We start from the raw sequence: 22,921 nt of genomic DNA, 5'->3' as shown, positions 1-22,921 counted from the left end.
ACTCTCCTGACAGATATGTGTTGGTACTTACAACTTGTAGAACAGAATTGTGTATTCTTTCTTTTTTGAATTGTTTATTCTTAAATGAGTTCTTAGAATTAGAAGCTGGAAAATACAGTGAAGAAAGAATTAAAGGGAACGCCCTGGCGATCCAGTGGTTAGGACTCCATGCTTTCCCTGCTGAGGGCAAGGGTTCAATCCCTGGTTGGTGTTTAAAATCGGGCAAGCTGTGAGGTGCAGCCAATCATAAAAAAAAAAAAAAGAAGACCATGAAGAAGAAAGAATTAAAAATGTGCATTTGATCATGTTAATTTGCTGCCACTGATTAAAATAAGTAATTATAGATATCCTTTTACACATTCAAGAAAAATATTCAATTATTCAGTTGAACAGTTTGGGTAATAATGATTGAGCTAATTATTAGGTACAGGCTGTATTGTCTATCATTTTCTACATGTAGGTCAGACAAACATCATATACGAATGAAAATTTTAATTTTAACTTAGCAATGTAATTCTACTGAAGTATGTACAGCTTCAAAGAGCAGATGAATCAACAGACTTCTAAACAATCTCAAAACTTATTTAAATAAAAGTGATCAAATACAAATTTTGAAGTAAAAAATGAAACGATAACTTTCTTTAGGTATCCTGAAGGCCTGACTACTTTCTCTCTCTGCCTTTTCTTTGGCTGTGCTGGGCAGCATGTGGGATCCAGCTCCCCAACGAGGGATCAAACACGTGTTCCCTGAATTGGAACGGCAAAGTGTTAGCCGCTGGACTGCCAGGTAAGTCCTAGCTCCCTTTCTCTCTCTCTTTCTCTTTAAACTGAGTCCAGGCAGGAACATCCCTTTGGTTTTAAAACCTGACATTGATTTTTTTTACCAAGTGCCTAACACTATGAAATCCCTGGAGATCTTCAGGCTGTTTTGTGGTTCTAGGGGGAGATCACATGCACTTGGCTTTATTGCATTTCCTGAGTTGGTCTGGATCCTGCCTAGGTCTCAGGGATCAGATGTGTTGGTGAGACTCACCCCGAAAACAGTGGCTGTGAGAGGAAGCAGCATGGGGAGAAGCCTTCTCCGTGGAGCCTCTCAAGGCCGATTCAAGGCTCCGGGCACAAGGGAAGGCTCATTACACTACTCAAGATGGAAGGAGCCATGGTAGGGAGATCTCTATGAAAACAGCATTGATCTTACGTTGAGATCTTTAATCCATTTTGAGTTTATTTTTGTATATGGTGTTGGAAAGTGGTCTAGTTTCATTCTTTTACAAGTGGTTGACCAGATTTCCCAGCACCACTTGTTAAAGAGATTGTCTTTAATCCATTGTATATTCTTGCCTCCTTTGTCAAAGATAAGGTGTCCATATGTGCGTGGATTTATCTCTGGGCTTTCTATTTTGTTCCATTGATCTATATTTCTGTCTTTGTGCCAGTACCATACTGTCTTGATAACTGTGGCTTTGTAGTAGAGCCTGAAGTCAGGTAGGTTGATTCCTCCAGTTCCATTTTTCTTTCTCAAGATCGCTTTGGCTATTCGAGGTTTTTTGTATTTCCATACAAATTGTGAAATTATTTGTTCTAGCTCTGTGAAGAATACTGTTGGTAGCTTGATAGGGATTGCATTGAATCTATAAATTGCTTTGGGTAGTATACTCATTTTCACTATATTGATTCTTCCAATCCATGAACATGGTATATTTCTCCATCTATTAGTGTCCTCTTTGATTTCTTTCACCAGTGTTTTATAGTTTTCTATATATAGGTCTTTAGTTTCTTTAGGTAGATATATTCCTAAGTATTTTATTCTTTTCGTTGCAATGGTGAATGGAATTGTTTCCTTAATTTCTCTTTCTGTTTTCTCATTATTAGTGTATAGGAATGCAAGGGATTTCTGTGTGTTGATTTTATATCCTGCAACTTTACTATAATCATTGATTAGTTCTAGTAATTTTCTGGTGGAGTCTTTAGGGTTTTCTATGTAGAGGATCATGTCATCTGCAAATAGTGAGAGTTTTACTTCTTCTTTTCCAATTTGGATTCCTTTTATTTCTTTTTCTGCTCTGATTGCTGTGGCCAAAACTTCCAAAACTATGTTGAATAGTAATGGTGAAAGTGGGCACCCTTGTCTTGTTCCTGACTTTAGAGGAAATGCTTTCAATTTTTCACCATTGAGGATAATGTTTGCTGTGGGTTTGTCATATATAGCTTTTATTATGTTGAGGTATGTTCCTTCTATTCCTGCTTTCTGGAGAGTTTTTATCATAAATGGGTGTTGAATTTTGTCAAAGGCTTTCTCTGCATCTATTGAGATAATCATATGGTTTTTGTTTTTCAATTTGTTAATGTGGTGTATTACATTGATTGATTTGCGGATATTGAAGAATCCTTGCATCCCTGGGATAAAGCCCACTTGGTCATGGTGTATGATCTTTTTAATGTGTTGTTGGATTCTGATTGCTAGAATTTTGCTTAGGATTTTTGCATCTATATTCATCAGTGATATTGGCCTGTAGTTTTCTTTTTTTGTGGGATCTTTGTCAGGTTTTGGTATTAGGGTGATGGTGGCCTCATAGAATGAGTTTGGAAGTTTACCTTCCTCTGCAATTTTCTGGAAGAGTTTGAGCAGGATAGGTGTTAGCTCTTCTCTAAATTTTTGGTAGAATTCAGCTGTGAAGCCGTCTGGACCTGGGCTTTTGTTTGCCGGAAGATTTTTGATTACAGTTTCAATTTCCGTGCTTGTGATGGGTCTGTTAAGGTTTTCTATTTCCTCCTGGTCGAGTTTTGGAAAGTTGTACTTTTCTAAGAATTTGTCCATTTCTTCCTCGTTGTCCATTTTATTGGCATATAATTGTTGATAATAGTCTCTTATGATCATAGGCAAAACACTCTCTGACATACATCACAGCAGGATCCTCTATGACCCACCTCCCAGAATATTGGAAATAAAAGCAAAAATAAACAAATGGGACCTAATTAAACTTAAAAGCTTCTGCACATCAAAGGAAACTATTAGCAAGGTGAAAAGACAGCCTTCAGAATGGGAGAAAATAATAGCAAATGAAGCAACCGACAAACAACTAATCTCAAAAATATACAAGCAACTCCTACAGCTCAACTCCAGAAAAATAAATGACCCAATCAAAAAATGGGCCAAAGATCTAAATAGACATTTCTCCAAAGAAGACATACAGATGGCTAACAAACACATGAAAAGATGCTCAACATCACTCATTATCAGAGAAATGCAAATCAAAACCACTATGAGATACCATTTCACACCAGTCAGAATGGCTGCGATCCAAAAGTCTACAAATAATAAATGCTGGAGAGGGTGTGGAGAAAAGGGAACCCTCTTACACTGTTGGTGGGAATGCAAAGTAGTACAGCCACTATGGAGAACAGTGTGGAGATTCCTTAAAAAATTGGAAATAGAACTGCCTTATGATCCAGCAATCCCACTGCTGGGCATACACACTGAGGAAACCAGAAGGGAAAGAGACACGTGTACCCCAATGTTCATCGCAGCACTGTTTATAATAGCCAGGACATGGAAGCAACCTAGATGTCCATCAACAGATGAATGGATAAGAAAGCTGTGGTACATATACACAATGGAGTATTACTCAGCCATTAAAAAGAATACATTTGAATCAGTTCTAATGAGGTGGATGAAACTGGAGCCTATTATACAGAGTGAAGTAAGCCAGAAGGAAAAACACCAATACAGTATACTAACGCATATATATGGAATTTAGAAAGATGGTAATGATAACCCTGTATACGAGACAGCAAAAGAGACACTGATGTATAGAACAGGCTTATGGACTCTGTGGGAGAGGGAGAGGGTGGAAAGATTTGGGAGAATGGCATTGAAACATGTGAAATGTCATGTATGAAACGAGATGCCAGTCCAGGTTCAATGCACGATGCTGGATGCTTGGGGCTGGTGCACTGGGACGACCCAGAGGGATGGTATGGGGAGGGAGGAGGGAGGAGGGTTCAGGATGGGGAACACATGAGAAATAAAGGAATAAATTATAAAAAAAAAAAAGGAAACAAAGCCAAAATGGATTAAAATTGCACATTAAAAAAAAAGAAAACGGCATTGAACTAAAAGTGTTGATGCTTAAAGGAAACTTGGTTAGTTCTTCTGTTAGAGCCGAGTGATGAGGCGCGTGAAAATCAGGCTTTCCCAGGCACGTGCCGGCTTGAGTTCATCTCACTTGGACTCTTTCTGAAGAAATGACTCAAAGCCCTGGGTCAGAAGGAGGCTGAGCCGGCAGGTGGGAAGAGGCTGCAGCCACGGACCTGCTGGTTGAGCGACAGGAGGGCGGACTTCTCCACCTGGACGATGACTGTGCCTAAAACCTCGTGGATTTGTTCTGGTTCTGTAAGAAGGGCCACCTTCCAGATGGCTTTGTCCATCTGAACTTTTAAAGGCTTCCCAGGTGGCACAGAGGTAAAGAATTCACCTACAGTGCAGGAGACATGGGTTTGATCCCTGGGTTGGGAAGATCCCCTGGAGAAGGAAATGGCAACCCATTCCAGTATTCTTGCCTGGAGAATCCCATTGACAGAGGAGCCTGGCAGGCTACAGTCCAAGGGGTCACAAAGTGTCAGATATGACTCAGCGACTAAATGACAACAAACTTCTAAAATATCAATACAATATTGTAAAGTTAAAAAATAAAATTAAAAAAATAAATAAAAAGGAAAAAAATATCAAAACACCTAAACTATAATTAAGCATCAGTTCCTCCACATTTGAGCTGCACTTGAGTGCCTCAACAGTCAAGATCAGCCAACGGGGATGGTGATTGACAGCGGCCGCAGGCCATAGTCTTCCAGGACCGTGCTGGTCTTGAGCTTTTCCTCCAGGCGAAGTTCAATCAGTACAAGCCCACCTCTCTGTTCAGCGGATGATACAAAGCAGAGGAACTCCATTGTAAAGACTTTCCTGTAGGTCTTCAGTGTTGGGTTAGCAAATCTATTGAAGGGGGATCTGGAGAAACACACTCTATTTGAGGTAAACTAACTTGGATGCCTTAGAAAGCATCACTACAAACAAAGCTAGTGGAGGTAACGGAATTCCAGTTGAGCTATTTCAAATCCTGAAAGACGATGCTGTGAAAGTGCTGCACTCAATATGCCAGCAAATTTGGAAAACTCAGCAGTGGCCACAGGACTGGAAAAGGTCAGTTTTATTCCAATCCCAAAGAAAGGCAATGCCAAAGAATGCTCAAACTACCACACAATTGCACTCATCTCACACGCTAGTAAAGTAATGCTCAAAATTCTCCAAGCCAGGTTTCAGCAATACGTGAACCGCGAACTTCCAGTTGTTCAAGCTGGTTTTAGAAAAGGCAGAGGAACTAGAGACCAAATTGCCAACATCCACTGGATCATTGAAAAAGCAAGAGAGTTTCAGAAAAACATTTATTTCTGCTTTATTGACTATGCCAAAGCCTTTGACTGTGTGGATCACAATAAACTGTGGAAAATTCTGAAAGAGATGGGAATACCAGACCGCCTGACCTGCCTCTTGAGAAATCTGTATGCAGGTCAGGAAGCAACAGTTAGAAGTGGACATGGAACAACAGACTGGTTCCAAATAGGAAAAGGAGTACGTCAAGGCTGCATATCGTCACCCTGCTTATTTAACTGATATGCAGAGCACATCGTGAGAAATGCTGGGCTGGAAGAAGCACAAGCTGGAATCAAGATTGCCGGGAGAAATATCAATAATCTCAGATATGCAGATGACACCACCCTTATGGCAGAAAGTGAAGAGGAACTAAAAAGCCTCTTGATGAAGGTGAAAGTGGAGAGTGACAAAGTTGGCTTAAAGCTCAACATTCAGAAAACGAAGATCATGGCATCTGGTCCCATCAAGTCATGGGAAATAGATGGGGAAACAGTGGAAACAGTGTCAGACTTTATTTTTTTCGGTTTCAAAATCACTGCAGATGGTGACTGCAGCCATGAAATTAAAAGACACTTACTCCTTGGAAGGAAATTTATGACCAACCTAGATAGCATATTGAAAAGTAGAGACATTACTTTGCCAACAAAGGTCCATCTAGTCAAGGCTATGGTTTTTCCTGTGGTCATGTATGGATGTGAGAGTTGGACTGTGAAGAACGCTGAACGCCGAAGAATTGATGCTTTTGAACTGTGGTGTTGGAGAAGACTCTTGAGAGTCCCTTGGACTGCAAGGAGATCCAACCAGTCCATTCTGAAGGAGATCATCTCTGGGTGTTCCTTGGAAGGAATGGCGCTAAAGCTGAAACTCCAATAGTTTGGCCACCTCATGCGAAGAGCTGACTCATTGGAAAAGACTCTGATGCTGGGAGGGATTGGGGGCAGGAGGAGAAGGGGACAACAGAGGATGAGATGGCTGGATGGTATCACTGACTCGATGGACGTGAGTCTGAGTGAACTCCAGGAGTTGGTGATGGACAGGGAGGCCTGGCATGCTGTGATTCATGGGGTTGCAAAGAGTCAGACACGACTGAACTGAACTGAACCTGAATTGGATGAAATCAACTACCCCACAGTCTCTACTTCCGCATGACCATGAGTCATCTCAAATGCAAACACATCGTTACTTCAGTTGGTGCCTTATCCCTCCACACCTGGAATTCTGGACACCATTTTTGATTTTGGTCCTTACAAGCCATTTGCAAGCCCAAAAGGAAATTTAAAAATTAGCATTCTATCATATAAAGCACAAATACGTAATCAACATAAAATATACTTCGAAAGGCAGTCTTCACCATTCTATTTGAATGTAACAGTCACACTTAAATTCATTGCACTCTCTTAATTAGAACTTCAAAGATAACAGCATAAAAAGAATTACAGTAATCAAGCCCCTGAATGTCTAATTGAGAGTCTGGATATTGGAGAACCCAAACCAAAGGCAAAGATTCAACATAAAAGATTAAAGCTATTTTGACACTTTAATTAATGTCAGTCTCAAAACATACGTAAGTCACTCAGGATGCAGAAGTCTCATCCCCCTAACATGAGCACCGTGGTTTCCCTGAAGTTACAGAAACTCGTGTGGGCCGCACAAGTTCTGATGGGCCACAAGCAAAGACATCCACTTCCCATGTGTTAATTAGCAAGAAATTACAGTCTAGCCAGCATCTAACATCTTGCAGATAGTAAAATGAAGTGATGACAGCTGTTTCATGGTTTGAGACACTTCCTGTTTTCATTTAAAATATTTAAAACCCACTTTGGACAAGAAGAACTTGGATTTTCCAAGGAAAAGCTAAGAATGAGGCAACTTTTAAAGGTATAGAGAGTCAGATAAGTTTCTAAGTACAGAATTCTGAGTGTTCAAGGGGCCACGCTGTAAACAAAATCACACAACATCAGGATTGATTTACAGGCAAGTCCTGAGGTTGTGGGGACAGACAAGACAGAATGTTGAAACATACGGGGTGCAGAGGGTGGTTCCCCGCAATCAGGTGTCCAGTGGGAAACAGCTGTGTCCCGAGTCTGTGAGAACAGGAGGCTTCAACTTAGCTGCAAACGCTAATCATGGAAAACACTGATTTTTTTTCAGTGGAAAAGCTGACAGACCCACCACAGGGACACAGCTGGGGGAGACTGGAGTCAGTCTGCTTCTGGAGGATCTGCAGATGGAGCAGCGGGTGGCACTGTCCTCTGTCCTCAGAGCTGTGGGCTGCACCTCGTTTCACAGGGGACGTGTAATCAGGAACGAAGCCCACATTAGAGTTGTGCCAGAACAGTATTTTTTCCATCACGATGTGTGGGGGAGTAATTCCGGGCCGGTGCTTTGTTTCACGATGAAATCACTGACTTCACGTTGGCTTGTGGCAAACAAGGCAGGTGTGGCTGTGGACCCCACGAGTTAAAGTGTCAGAGTTACTACTGTCTCTTGACTCAAGGAAAAGGGAGAAACCTTCCAATGCACAGTTAATAAAGCGATAACGATGACACCAATTGCAAGGGTAAAAATAAGACGTAACGAGCTATTTACACCTACTGATGCTCAGCATCTAATGAATACATCATAAATTTTGCCTTTTGTTGTTCTGTCGCTCAGTCGTGTTCGACTCTTTGTGACCCCATAGACTGTAGCCTCCCAGGCTCCTCTGTCCATGGGATTCTCCAGGCAAGAATACTGGAGTGGGTTGGCATGCCCTCCTCTAGAGGATCTTTCTGACCCAGGGATGGAACCCAAGTCTCCTGCATTGGCAGGCAGCTTCTTTACCACTGAGCCGCCAGGGACTTCTCCCATAAAGTTCTATAAGAAAGTTGGGAGACGTGGACAAGGCGACCATTTACTGTCTTTTCAGAGACTGCAGGTAACGTGTCGGCCTGCCGGCTGACTCCCTTTCCTGGGCTCCACTTCCCACAATATTCTTTATAAACAGAAAACCTGACCTGACACCCAGAGCTGGAAAACAGATGACGCAGTCTGCCATGAAGCACAAAGAAGTTCTAAGTGAGTCCTCACTAAGAACCAGGCTGCTGATCCACGCCTCCCTGGATGACAGCACACTGCTGTCAGCGTTCAATGAACATTTTTATTCTCCTGCTCTAAGTTCAGAATCTCAGTCACAGAGCAAACCCACCTACCCTGGGAACAGTGTTCCCACCTGAGCACAGCTCAGAAAACGTCCTTTACTGATTAGTCCATTTGTTCACTGTTTTCATTAAAGACTCAGCAAGTACTTCTATAATGCTTAGCATATCCCAGGCCCTGGGGACCCAGCAGTGAGGAAATCCCTGCCTCCCTGTTCTCCCATCCCCAGGAAGGAGACACGGAGCCAAATACATCATTACAACACACGGGTGCTCCCTGTGACTGGCTCCAAGTGCAACCTCACAATAGTTTTGTGAAAAGCACCACGGTATGTATAAAATCCAATGGACTTTTCTGCCTGAACCTGGGGTCTAGTTTAATACTCAGTTAGTACCAGGTTCATGGTTATTCTTTTGAAAGAGAGAGACAAAGAAACACAAACATCTCTAAAGGTCACACCTACATGGTAATAATGTATGACTAGAAAAAAAAGCCAACTTAATTTTGAAGAGAAAAGAGAAAAGAATCATTCAAATGGGGCTTTAGGAAAGGAACTCCCTGATCTCGGCCCATAGGTGGGGCCTTGGGGTGCCAGGCCGGGGCTCCCTGAGCTGAAGTCTGGCGCGGCATTTAGATGTGGACAAGTGTGGGTGGGATTGCTGCGGTGGCGGCCTCATCTGTAGGACAGTGGACAGGGCTTGCATCTAATGCATGCAGATACAGACTCTGAGCATCCCTTGACAGGCACACAGCATGTGCCCTGTAAAGAGCCCACAGCGCCAAAGTAACTCATTTGTTTTTAGCACCATTTGCCAGAGAGCACAGGCCTTTTAGAAACTTCCCTTGCAGAGACAACTAAGCCCCAGTCTGCGGGAAAGGGCGAGCGGGCGGGATGAGACTCCTCTGTCCCATGGCTGAGACCTGGGATCTCAGTTCCTGTTGTAAGTCTTCGGAAGAGGAGAGAACTCTGACTGTTTCATGAATCATAGACCATTTTGTGATAACTCAATATTCATTAACAGAAGGGACTAAATGTTAACTACCTAGTATCAGCTGAGAAAATGTGATCACGGTGATTACCTATTTGCAGATACGCCCAGAGCTTCTAAACCTACTTCAGTTCCGTTTCCTTTTCTTTCACGAAGTATCTCTCTAGTATTTTATAGACATAAGGCACAAAATAAATATTTGTGTACTGGATTCCATTGATTGTGTGACTGACCAAAATGGCAGTGAAGGAATGGCCTGCTAGAAACCAATAAACACCGACTTCCTGTTAGAGAGAGAGATCAAAGCACACACAGACACTTTAATGAACGGGTATGCGGCCTTGCCCTGCATTTGCCACACAGGAATTCAGAGGACCTTCATCTGCCATCCCAGAAACAGCCATGCTCCTCAGCTGGCGAAGCCTTCCTTCTTATTCACACTCATGGCGACATGAGACACAGTCACCTCATCCTTCCTTATCTCTTTCCTCCTTGGCTTCCAAAAAGTAATAAATGAATGTACATCTGTCTGTGCTCAGTCTCTCAGTCGTGTCCGACTCTTTACGACTCCCAGGACTGTAGCCCGCCAAGCTCCTCTGTCCATGGGATTCTCCAGGCAAGAATCCTGGAGTGGGTTGCCATTTCCTTCTCCAGGGCATCTTTCCGACTCAGGGATCAAACCAAAGTCCCAGTGGATTTATCGTAAAGAACATTTATAAATGGGTAAACAGAGGTATAAATGTGCTATATAATAAATCCACTCGGACTTTCAAAGCTTCCCCATCATTTGTGTTTAAAAAGCACAGCATGGCTCTGTGTTTTAATTACTATGTTAGGATGAAGTAAATTCAATGTAATTAAGTAAATTCAATGTAATCAGTTTATTAGGGAATGCTCTACATATATGAATATATGTCCCCTAGAGTCTATGGTTTCCTGACTATGGTTCACTGCCACCTAGCCATCATTTGAAAGGATCAGTGAAAAATACAAATTTCAGAACCCAAGTCTGAAGCCATAAACCAAGCTCACTGTACACATGTGTGGCACTCTACTTCTTCTGGCACCTGAAAATGGGTCGAAAGAGTAATCTCAACCTCATTCAATCTCTTACTCCAAATCCGGGAACGTAAAAATGCCCTATCCAAATTCTGTTTTAGCCTAATACCCCTACTGAAAGGAAATGATAACCAGCTAGTGCTAACTGAAAGTCTGAGCTTTGAACAGCTCTGGTGTCTTTGTAAACGCAAAAGGAAGTTGGTGGCGGAGTACTTTTCTCAGTCAAAAAAGTATTTTGAGTGTTTGGATATCTTGCACTTAAAGAAAGGCAGTCCCCTCAAAGTCATTTTATATGCCTGAATAATTCTTACCCGTCCAGGGAGTCAACATCAAAACTGGAAGGATCACCCGCGACGATTCTGCAGTTAGTGGGCCACTGAGGACCTCTTTTCAGAAGTGGCCAGATGTCATCTGAGGAATAATTAACCGGCCTGGGTGGTGGCCATTCTGGGAGAACCTCTGCACTTGACCTACATCTCAGGATAAGACTTGGGGATATTATTCGCATGTTTTTTACACAGTCCTTCCCACTGCAGCAGCTCTGGGCTCCTCTCTGCAGAGATTTTGCTTCGGGAAGGCAGTTTAAGTTGACCCCTCTTGACTTTGGTGATTTAAGGAAAAGAAACAAACATGGTTATTTCTTTCACAGCTACGCTGCACGTGATCCACCTGTGTGTCATGTCAAAATCTGATCAAAGCAGTGGGCACCCTGAGTTGGTACAGTCTTCCCTGGTGGCTCAGATGGTAAAGAATCTGCCTGCAGTGCAGGAGACCTGGGTTTGATCCCTGGGTCAGGAAGATGCCTTGGAGAAGGTAATGGCTACCCACTCCAGTATTCTTGCCTGGAGAATCCCACAGACAGAGGAGCCTGGTGGGCTGCAGTCAGGGGGTTGCAAAGAGTTGGACATGATTGAGTGACTCACATACACACACAGAGAAAGACATCCAATGAGCAAGGTGTCTAAGAGGACGGCTTAGCCCAGGGGAGCTTAAACACTGAACTTTAAATATTAAGTGAGTGCAAACTGTTCATGTAAATGGATTTAAATATTGTATAAGCTGTAAATTCTCAAGTTAACTGTTCTTACATTCAACAAATATTTACTGAGTCCTGTACAGCCCAGGTGTACACACAGATCAGGAGACTGGGCGAATGCAAACTCAGCGCAGCAAATACAAATGTGCCTGAGCGTAGCCGTGACCTTAACGGGTGTGAGGAAACACACTGACTAAAGATCAGAGATGCCTGTGAACCACGGGTGTTCACCACTGCTTCAGGCAGAACGGGCCAGCCTGCGAGCAGCAGCCTTGCTTAGCAGCGACGGTGGCCTCTGTGATTCCCGGCCGTTGTCCCTGGAGCCTGGTGTGGTAAGACTGGTCACGTAGTGGCAGGAGCCCGTGTGGCCAGCACACCATGAAAGATCCCTCCGTGAGCAGACCTCAGCCTGCTGGCCCCTGGTGTTTGCACACACACATGTTCTGTGTGGCCAGCAGCAAAGGGACCGAGAAAGCGCCCCTGAGACCCTGGGCCCCCTGGAAGCATATCATCCCCCGTTGCATGGTTGTGTGCTGTGTTCTTCGATGCAAACCGAGCACTCATGGGTGGGAAACTCCAGCCCCTGTTCTAGAAGTGTCTGATGCAGTGTTCAACACCAAGAGGTGCCTGTTCTCATGGTCATGGAGAAAAGAGAGTCAACAGTAAAAACTAAAATAATTTGTTACTAATTATCTATGAGAAAGCCTAACACAGAAAACTGCAAATATCTTGCCCTGGGTCTCCAGGGAAGCCTTGCTCACGAGAGCAGAGAAATCCTACTGCGAGGCCTGCTGCTGGGCTATGACCCATCAGCAGCTCAGTCAAGCAGATGCCCTCCTTCCCAAGACAGAGAACATTTTAAATTTGAAAACTAAAATGCAGGAGATTAAAAAATTACATCAAAATGCAGTTATCAAAACGTTAGGAAATTTCTGTGACCGGGGTGTCTATTAATGCGGTTAATAATGAGATCTGGCAAGAGGACTGATAACGACTGTTGATTTCAAAGCCTCATGAACATAAAGGGTGTTTTGAAATCCTGGCATGAATTGTAGGGCGGCTATATACTGGGTCCAACACACCAGGGGTTGGAGGCCCTGCTAAAGTGAGCCTGTTCTGTTGCTGCATTTGTAACGGGGGGACATTTTATATTAAAGTTAGACCAGCACCTTACATGCCTCCTGAGAGACCTTATGCAGGTCAAGAAGCAACAGTTAGAACCAGACATGGAACAACAGATAGGTTCAAAATTGGGAAAGAAGTACGTCAAGGCTGTATATTGTCATCCTGCTTATTTAACTTATATGCAGAGTACATCATGTGAAATGCCAGACTGGATGAAGCACACGCTGGAATCAAGATTGCAGGGAGAAATATCAAAAGTCTCAGATATGCAGATGATACCACTCTTGTAGCAGAAAGCAAAGAGGAACTAAAGAGCCTCTTGATAAAGGTAAAAGAGGAAAGTGAAAAAAGTGGCTTAAAACTCAACATGCAAAAAACTAAGATCATGGCATCTAGTCCCATCACTTCATGGCAAATAGATAGGGAAACAATGGAAACTGTGACATTTTATTTTCTTGGGCTCCAAAATTACTGCAGATGATGACTGCAGCCACGAAATTAAAAGATGCTTGCTTCTTAGAAGAAAAGCTATGACACACCTAGACAGCATATTAAAAAGCAGAGACATTACTTTGCCGACAAAGGTCTGTCTAGACAAAGCTGTAGCTTTTCCAGTAGTCACGTACAGATGCAAGAGTTGGACCATAAAGCAGGATGAGCGCCAAAGAATTGATGCTTTTGAACTATGGTGTTGAAGAAAACACCTGAGAATCCCTTGGACTGCAAGGAGATCAAACCAGTCCATCCTAAAGGAAATCAACCCTGAATATTCATTGGAAGGACTGATTGAAGCTGAAGCTCTAATACTTTGGCCACCTGATGTGAAGAACTGACTCATTAGAAAAGACTCTGATGCTGGGAAAGACTGAAGGCAGGAGGAGAAGGGGACGACAGAGGATGAGATGGTTGGATGGCATCACCGACTCAATGGACATGAGTTTGAGCAAGCTCCGGGAGCTGGTGAAGGACAGGGAGGCCTGGCATGCTGTAGTCCATCAGGTCACAAAGAGCTGGATATGACTCAGCAACGGAACAATAAAGATGTTAGAAAAATTAAGGATCCACTTTTTATCCCCCCTCACCTCCTGAACGTATTAGGGGTCCCCCAGGAGCCCATGGATCCCAGCTGGGGGCCTCAGCTGCAGAGCCCATGGCCCCTGTGGGAGTCTCTCTCCAGTTTCCTCAGCACGCTTCCTGCAGGGCTCAGCTGCAGACCTGCCAGGTGAGCAGTGGGCACCTTCTCCCTGGAACGACCTGCCCCTAACCTGGCAGTCGGGACAGGCTCCGGGCCCAGCAGCTCCATGTCTGCTGCGTCCCGAGGGCCCCTTGGCCTCTTGCCCCTGCTTCCATGGGGGCTTCCCCGGCTCCTGCCCTCAGTGCTCCTCCTGGACCTGAACTCACCTGTCCTGCAGCTCCTGCACACTGACTGCCCTGGCCGACCAAGACCCGGCTGCAGGGGCGCCCTCGGGACCCGCCTGAGCCGCCAGGTGGCTTCTGTCCTGCTCTGATGTCCCCGGTCCCCAGGGGAGGTCAGATCTGCCACGTGGTGGTCAGGAACCACCAGCCTGCAGAAGCAAATGGTGTTTCTATACTTTTAGATCTACCTGCCTGATCATTTTACAAGCATAGCTTCTCAACATCTGTGAAAATGCCTCCCATCTTAATGACCACTCCGGCCCCTAACCCCAGCCACAGGACAGAAGATTCCAGTCTGTCTCCTTAAGGTCAAGCTGCTGGCCAGAGTGCAGGGCTGCTGATCAAAGTTCCTGTGTAAATGATACGACCATTTAAAATGTAGAACCTGAAGAAATAATCTTTGTAGATACTGAATTAGTCATGTCTGTGCAGAGGAACAGACCAGAAGAGGTGTTCACACATGGAGAGAGAGGTTTACGAGAGGAACTGGCTCGAGTGACTGTGGAGCCTGTCAAGACCCGAGCTGTGTGGGGCCCTCCAGGTGGCGCCCACCTGGAGGCTGAGCAGAGCCGACAGTCAGTTCCCATCCAAGGGCCAGCAGGCCCAAGACCTGGGAGAAGCTGGTCTCTCAGGTCAAGTTCAAAGGGAGAACAGTCAGGCTGGAAGAATTCTCTCCTACTCATGGAGGGTTAGCTTTTTGTTTTGTTCAGGCCTTCAACTGATTGGGCACAGCTCACCCACATTAGAGAGGGCAATCGGCTTCACTCAGATGCGAGAATGTTCAGTTTAGTTCAGTCGCTCAGTCATGTCTGACTCTTTGCGACCCCATGAATCACAGCACGCCAGGCCTCCCTGTCCATCACCAACATCCGGAGTTCACCCAAACTCATGTCCATCGAGTCAGTGATGCCATCCAGCCATCTCATCCTCTGTCGTCCCCTTCTCCTCCTGCCCCCAATCCCTCCCAGCATCAGAGTCTTTTCCAATGAGTCAGCTCTGCATGAGGTGGCTAAAGTACTGGAGTTTCAGCTTCAGCATCATTCCTTCCAATGAACACCCAGGACTGATCTCCTTCAGAATGGACTGGTTGGATCTCCTTGCTGTCCAAGGGACTCTCAAGAGTCTTCTCCAACACCACAGTTCAAAAGCATCAATTCTTCGGCGTTCAGCTTTCTTTACAGTTCAACTCTCACATCCATACATGACCACTGGAAAAACCATAGCCTTGACTAGACAGACCTTTGTTGGCAAAGTAATGTCTCTACTTTTCAATATGCTATCTAGGTTGGTCATACTTTTCTTCCAAGGAGTAAGCGTCTTTTAATTTCATGATTGCAGTCACCATCTGCAGTGATTCTGGAGCCCAAAAATAAAGTCTGACACTGTTTCCCCATCTATTTCCCATGAAGTGATGGGAATGTTAACGTGTCAAAAAACACCCTCACAGCAACACCCAGAATAATGCTTGACTAAACACCTAGGCCCAGGCAGGCTGACACAAACATAACCATCACTGGTATCACATGTCCAGTTTTCCAACATTTCTTGGACTAGCAGTGCCTTAGTCCTCACCCACTGCTGCTGCTGCTAAGTCACTTCAGTCGTGTCAGACTCTGTGCGACCCCAGAGACGGCAGCCCACCAGGCTCCCCCGTCCCTGGGATTCTCCAGGCAAGAACACTGGAGTGGGTTGCCATTTCCTTCTCCAATGCATGAAAGTGAAAAGCGAAAGTGAAGTTGCTCAGTCGTGTCTGACCCTCAGCGACCCCATGGACTGCAGCCTTCCAGGCTCCTCCGTCCATGGGATTTTCCAGGCAAGAGCACTGGAGTGGGGTGCCATCGCCTTCTCCAGTCCTCAACCACTAGTCCAAAGCAAAAGTAACCAGCCACCAGGAAACTGGGCAGGAGAGACAGATGGGTAAGATGAGCAGGTTGCAGGAAGCCTCCTTCTCTTCCCCTCTGAATGATGTTTCAAAGGATAACTTTTATTAAAGGCTAATTCTCCAGAAAATAGAAATACCTAAGAGGAAACCACTAGGTATGAGTCCAAACACATCATTTTAAGTTGTCCAAGTGTTTCTTGGAAAGAAGAAGCAAAGAGGAAAAACCCGAAATTCTGAAAGTAACAAGTACATTATAATTTTTAGTGCATTTTGAAGACAGCATGTGTAAAATGATTAAGTACAGATAATCAACAAACTCAGTATATATACAGTACTGTGTGGCCACGTTCCTCTGACTTCCAATGTTGGCTCATCCTCTACCTCCTTGCAAGGAAAGAAGACTCCTGACAGCCAGTGATCTGACTGAAGAGCACAGCACAGTACCTCTTTCTTCCCGAGAGTAAACTTATTTTCTTTTAAAAGTTCTCAGAATACTTTATAGTTTTGTAAATTTAAATACTGGTTTTAATTTAATGTTTTTTAACTAACACATTATAAGAAACAAAAGCCATAGTATCAATGCTTTCTAAACGTAATTATGAGATGATGTAAGTATATACTGAGAGTAAATATGATCCACTATCATAGGCTGCAGGGCTTTGCAGGTGGCACTAGAGGTAAATAAGAGCCAGCCCACCAATGCAGGAGACTTAAGAGTGGCGGGTTCAATCCCTGGGTCAGAAAGATCCCCTGGAGGAGGGCATGGAAACTCACTCTAGTATTCATGCCCGGAGAACTGCATGGACAGAGAAGCCTGGTGGGCTACAGTACGTGGGGTCTCAAAGAGTCCATTAGATACGACTGAAGCAATTTAGCACATATACATGCACAGTAGGCTACATGTTGTGGCATCTAATATGTCTATATATTTAAAAGGGGAGTACATTTTAGAAATAAATGAAAATTAGGATTTCTCTGTTTTAATAAGTGTGTACTTTAGCTGGAACTCATCTGATTGGGGGTGGGAGGGAAGGCATTTGTGTTGGCTCCTACACTAGTTAGATGAAGAGCAAATCAGTGAAGGCTTCCTGCAAAAAATGATCCCTGAGTTGATAACAAAAGCATAGCTCAGAATTAGGCAAAAAAATATCTGAAAAGCAAATTCTGGGATCAGCAACAGCACGTGAAGTGAGAGACTGCGAGGAGGGGTGATGCAGCAGTGGGGCAGGAGGCAGGGGGGGCCAGCGAGAAGGGCACGGAGGGCCGTCAGTGTGCTCAGCACGTGAGCAGGCCGGGGGCGCAGCCACGAGGTGACATGGCGGGGGTGGGCTGCCAGGGGCCGATCGGTCAGCCCCACAGCACTTGCACCCTGGGATCTAGCCGAGTGACGCATTCTTCCACCTATTTACACATGCATGAATTCATTTATTTAATCATTGATTATTTAGGGTTTACGACGCTAAGTGCTAAGTCTGACTGGTTCACGTATCCACAGTTCTTAAACAATTCTTTCCTGCAGTGACTGACCATGCCCACCATCATGATGGCCTGACGGGATTACCAGGGTCCTGGCTGGCGGAAGGCCAGAGGGCAGGAGTCAGGGGAGGTGCTGTGGGGAGCAGGCCAAGGTCATGCGGCCAGAGCCCAGGAAGATGCCAAACTCCACACGCAGGAGGCATCTTGGAAACGAGATCACAGGAACGCTTGAGAGGCAAGTTACTGCAGAAATACAAGCCACCAGATAGAAAAAGGTTTACAGCTGTTTCCTCCATCATGCCTGGTATGGATTTTCCCTCCGTGGTAATACCTCCTGGAATCAGTGCTGACGTACGCTGAGAAAACTTCTGACCCAGAGAAAAATCATTATCATCTAATTTTACACTGTTTTCCTCCACGGTATCAATAACCTTCCCTCCCTAGAAGAATCGGGTGAAATGCATATTTAGACAAGTAAATCTACCTGATAAATCACTTCACAGACGAGAAAGAAGCCATGTGTGAAATGAAAGTAGATGTTTTCAAAACCACTTCATTTAGTGAGAGGACTCTAATCAATACGTGGGGTGTTTGGTGATGAGGGAAGCAGTGGGTTGGAGAGTCATGCCGGCCATGGGTCCCAGCGCCCAGTGGTGGAGTCTGGTCCTGTTTCAGGTCCCTGGAGATCAGATGACAAGTCTCTGTTTCAGCTGCATCGTCACCCATCTTGAAGGGTGGAGGGAAATCACAGGTGAACTCAAGCCCCAGACGAGAGAAACGCTCAGTGGCAGCATCAGCCTGTGAGCGCTGAGAACGGAGCGCCTGATACACGTTCCGAAACTGCTAATGGCCCTTTCGTGCACACGCTTGGAGTTTAATTACTGTTAGATGAACATCAACATTACACATTTGCGTTTATACAGGTGACGCAACCAATGGACGCCGACTTTTATGTTTCAGGCTTAAAAAGACATTTAAGTGCATCTTATTGTTCAAAATAATCACTGGGAATGTTTTTGAATAACTTTTCGGGGAATTATTTTCAAAAGCTAATTTTAGGAGTATAAAAGAAAATGCACTTGTCAAAATAATCTCTCTCTCTCTATACACACACACACATCAACGAAGCATAGTTATTAAATGCATGATCTTCCAAATAGTATTTCAACATAAAATCATGGAAACCCTGTTTTTGCCTCACCTCCAGACAGGGGCGTCTCATTTCTTTGGTATGTTTCACAATCCTATTAAGTATTCTGTTGCTGTAGACCATCACTATTCTATTTAGGAGAGAAAAATTTACAAATATTCAATTTCTAATGCTTAGAGTAAAAGAGGGGAAGGGAGGAATTAAGGATCCGTCTGCACCTTTAAAAAAGGTAGCTTATAATTCTATAAATCAATTATTTCAAGGCAACTTGCTATTTTTCCTGATGTTATCCATCTCATCTCTTATTCCCCAGACCACTCCCTAACTTTGGAAGGCATGCCTGCCTCTGCTTCCCCCACTGTTTTCTGGAAGAATTCTGACTCTATAACTAGGCCAATGTTCAGGAGAAATTTTGAAGAGAAGCGTTTTTTTTCTTTTGTTAATACATTTGGTAGATACATGTTGGGAATACCAAGATGTATTGGTAATACTTGGTAAAATGATATGTACATAAATCAGAATTTTAGTTTGAGTTCTGCACTGGTTCTTATGTCTGTGAAATCTGTTTTATATTTATTCCTCTGGAGTGACAGCTCTATAAACAAGAAAGTCATTTTCCACCAGGTGATTATCGTTTCAGAGCATTTCTGAAGACCAAGAGTGTGCTTAATTGTTTGCTTGTAGGAGACACTCAACGAATATTGGTGAACCTATCAGTAATTATCTCTTACAGCATATTTTTAAAATCTGCAACGATAGTAAGGTAAATAAGATAAGTAAGTAAGTAAGATAGAAACTTCCTTAAGTTTCTAATTAGTTCACTTTCCACACTTTTCCCCACAAGGGCAGAGCGTGAGGGCTGGTCCCTGACGTCACAGACACGGGGTGCTTCCGGGGGAAGCTGGGGCTGGGCCCCACGGGCCCCCAACGTCCTCAGCATCTGCAGCCCTGTGTGGAGTGGGCCCTGGTTCCTGCAGGGCACGGCTCCCAGAACGGCGCCCACCCTGACCCCTGGGCTCGGGAGCATGGGGGCATCACGGCCTCTGCTCGGGGCCACAGGCAGCTGGAAAAGACCAGAGGCCCCATGGCACTCCGAGCTCCCTAACCCTTGGGCGGACCTGGTCACGTGCTCAGAGCTTCTGCCTGAGTTGGACACCGAGGAGCAGGAGACTTCGAGGCTGACCCGCCTGCGATCCCAGAGGCGGCGGCGCAGGTCTGACTCTGGTGAGCCCTCTCCCGTCTGCAGGCTCCACGAGTGACAGGGCAGGTTCCAGGCAGCCGCAGGATCCCCCGACACCTAGCTCCGCTCATCGCCCCACATCCTGCCAGCTGTCCTGGCTTCAAACACGCGCAGCTCTGTCGCGGGCAGGTGGCGGGTGACACGGCCCGCCCCCGCCCTGGCTCCCAGGAGCCGTCAATAACTGGGGCCACTTCTCTCCAGTCCTCCTCAGGATCATCCCCGCCCCAGCCCCGAGGCGTCCAAATCCCACGCTCTTCCCATCACGGCGCTCGGCGACTCTGATCGCTGGCTGCTTCGTGGGCTTCTCCGGGCCGTGTTTACTCACGGTGCTGCATAAACCAGCACAGTGCACAGAAACATTAGACAGTGATGCTTAGCTTAGGTGATAAATTATCAAATTTATCTTGGCTTTCCCTAAGAACTGAAGGAGACCGTGACCTTCAGTTCCACAAATGGTCAGCTCTGCAGCAGGCATCGTGTTGACGGATCTGCCAGTGCAGACTTGGGCTGGGCCTGCGGTGAGGACCCCACGTCACTGCACGTCAGCTGAGCTTTTACTGCTGTCTATTCAACTTCGGTATCTAAAACAATCACCTCCCAAACATCAATGTTTTTCATATACAAAACTTTACGAAAACTCTACTTGACTGTTATAAGGAACCTTGACAATCGATAGATTTCATCCTAAGAAAAAGAAAAGTAATCCAGGAAAGAAAACATTTCAAAACATCACTGCAAACAGCACTGTGTCACCAACATAAGCTGGAAAATTTCCAGATGTTTGGAGACAACTCACCCCAGTCCGTGAGGATGGAGGTGCCCCACACCTGTCCGTTTGGGGGATGGGTCAGAGGGTGTCCCTTACCTGTGGGCCGGATGGTGGAGGCGGCATCAGCGGGGATGGTCAGGGGCACGCACTCATCGTCCTGGGAGTAGCCCGCTTGAATGGCGCGCAGGTAGCTGTGGCTGCGTGTCCGGAAGCATCCCGGGAGGTCCAGCGCGTCCATGGCCTGAGACTCCACTTCGCTGAAGACCGACTCACACACCGACTCGAACTGCCCGTTGACCTCGGCCTCGCTCATCTGGAAGAGCAACAGCGCGGCTGACGGCTTGGCTCGGCCAGGCGCCACAGCCACGCGCCAGCGGAGAAGCGCTCAGAGCTCACCCGCAGGCACTCACCGCCTGCCATGCACAGCTTAATTTGAAGTCGGCACACTGGGAGCCATTAAGCTCGGGGAACGCTGAGAAAACCCACCAATTCCCACTGTGCCCTGGAAAGTCTACAGACCCCGAGGCAGAGCTTTAAAGTGCGACTGGCAGTTACCATTGAGGTCAAGAGGAACAGTGAGGTTAAAGGTTAGCACACTGTGCAAAGTATTCGTCATCCTTCTTTTTCCGTTTTCATGGCCCAGGCTGTTTCCAGCTCAGACAAGCCAGGTATGGACGCTGTGCTCACAAAGACCCATGGGCGCGGCTCTCTCTGCTTCCGCTCAGCCCAGTGCCCCGGGGTTAAGGACACGGACGCCTGCTTGGCCACGAGCTTGCCCCTGCATCCCTGCCTAGCCCGTGTCCTGCAGGTGCCTCGGTCTCTCACAATGCAGGTGCGCTGCCCACACTCCGTTGGGTCCCTCCCCTCCTTCAGCGTGGGCTGGTAGTGTCCACCCTGAGTTTGGCGGTTCAGCAGGTAAAGTCGTTATTCTCAAGCCTGACGTTTCATTTCTGGGTAGAGAGTCGCCCTGGGACCCTGTGTTATGAAATGTGACTGGGCCTTGGAGAGAGCGGGTCCTGAGGGCCGCGCTCCAGGGGCCAGACTGCGGGTGAGCGGAGGGCCTCCGTGTGCTGTCCTCACCGAATGTGGTTTCCTGAGGTTTCTGGGGCCTCCCAGGAGCCGCGTCTAGGAGTTTAAACAGAAACTCAGTAGCGGGACACAGAGCAGGCTGAAGAGCCTGGGGCGGGGGTGGGGGGAGTGGGGATTGTAGGAACGAGGATTCCGGGCTGGGCCCATGAGCTGCAGCTGCTCCCAGGCCCGGTTCGTGGGGACCTGGACAGGTGGCTCCTCCCCAAACCCCGCTTCCCAGGGCACCTCGTGTTAACACGGAAGCCGGTCAGGAGACGCCCGTGGGGACGCTTACGTGGAGGGCCAGAGTTCTGCATGGAACTGGGGCTCAGGCAGAGGCCAAGACAATTCTCCTGGGTGACCTGCTGGGTCCATGCTTAGGGCTTATGGAGGGGCCCGGAAACCTAGGTTGGTCTCCCCACCACCCCCGTGCAGGGGGCCTCTGCCCTAGGAACCCTGCCTGCCCCCTGCACCCCAGCCACGCCTGCGGGCAGTGTACTCACAGAGGCCATGGCTGGGTACAGTCTCAGCCCAGCGCCCAGCTGAGTCACTCACTCCACCCCTGGAACGTGACCCACAACTTGCTGAACACTCAAGCTACGTTGACAGGTAAATTTTAAAAAGTATTGTTCTAAATACCAGATCAATCCTTTTCCTCTAACTGTTCACAGAGTAAAAGCAGGTAAGGAATTGGATTTGCCCTTCATCAGAGAAGACAGCTTCTGCCCACCTCTAATCACAGACCTGGGCCTGGGTCCCTGCACTTACCTGAGATGCTTCCCTGGCTCCCTGCTTCTATTAACACTTGAGATTATTCACAAGCGCTCCCTTCACTGGACAAATCCCAGTGAGCATGGCCCGGGAGGAAGGTGCTGAGGGGGTCTTAAAGGTAGGACTGCTGACCCAGAGCCCAGAGTAAGGGGACACTGAGTTTGTTCAGGCAGAAATGACCAGAGAAAGACCCCCGGGCGACTGCAACACGCGAGAGGTTTCAGGGTGTCTGATGCTGGAAAGTGGCAGATGAGTTCGGGCAAAGACAGATGCCGACACGCCAGCACAGTCACCTTGGTGCCCATCGAGGGAAATGCATCCCAAACACTCTCACTCTGGCTCGAAGTATGCCATTTCCTGGAGTACAGGCTCCT

At 46.2% G+C, this 22,921-nt stretch overlaps 1 protein-coding gene across 6 annotated transcripts in view; it reads right to left on the bottom strand.

Moving 5' to 3' along the window:
- DLGAP2 (DLG associated protein 2) overlaps positions 1–22,921 on the bottom strand; it is a 647,652-nt gene that overhangs the window by 40,154 nt on the left and 584,577 nt on the right. For all 6 annotated transcript variants that reach the window (XM_061404053.1, XM_061404052.1, XM_061404055.1 and 3 more), the window contains one exon: positions 20,805–21,021. In XM_061404053.1, the coding sequence (XP_061260037.1) occupies positions 20,805–21,021 (217 nt within the window). The remainder of the gene's footprint in view (positions 1–20,804; positions 21,022–22,921) is intronic.

This window comes from Bos javanicus, chromosome 27 (genome assembly GCF_032452875.1).
Source record: "Bos javanicus breed banteng chromosome 27, ARS-OSU_banteng_1.0, whole genome shotgun sequence".
In the NCBI taxonomy this organism is placed as follows: domain Eukaryota; kingdom Metazoa; phylum Chordata; class Mammalia; order Artiodactyla; family Bovidae; genus Bos; species Bos javanicus.
The sequence above is the reverse complement of the archived record's forward strand: the minus strand, read 5'-3'. Positions and strand labels throughout refer to the sequence as shown.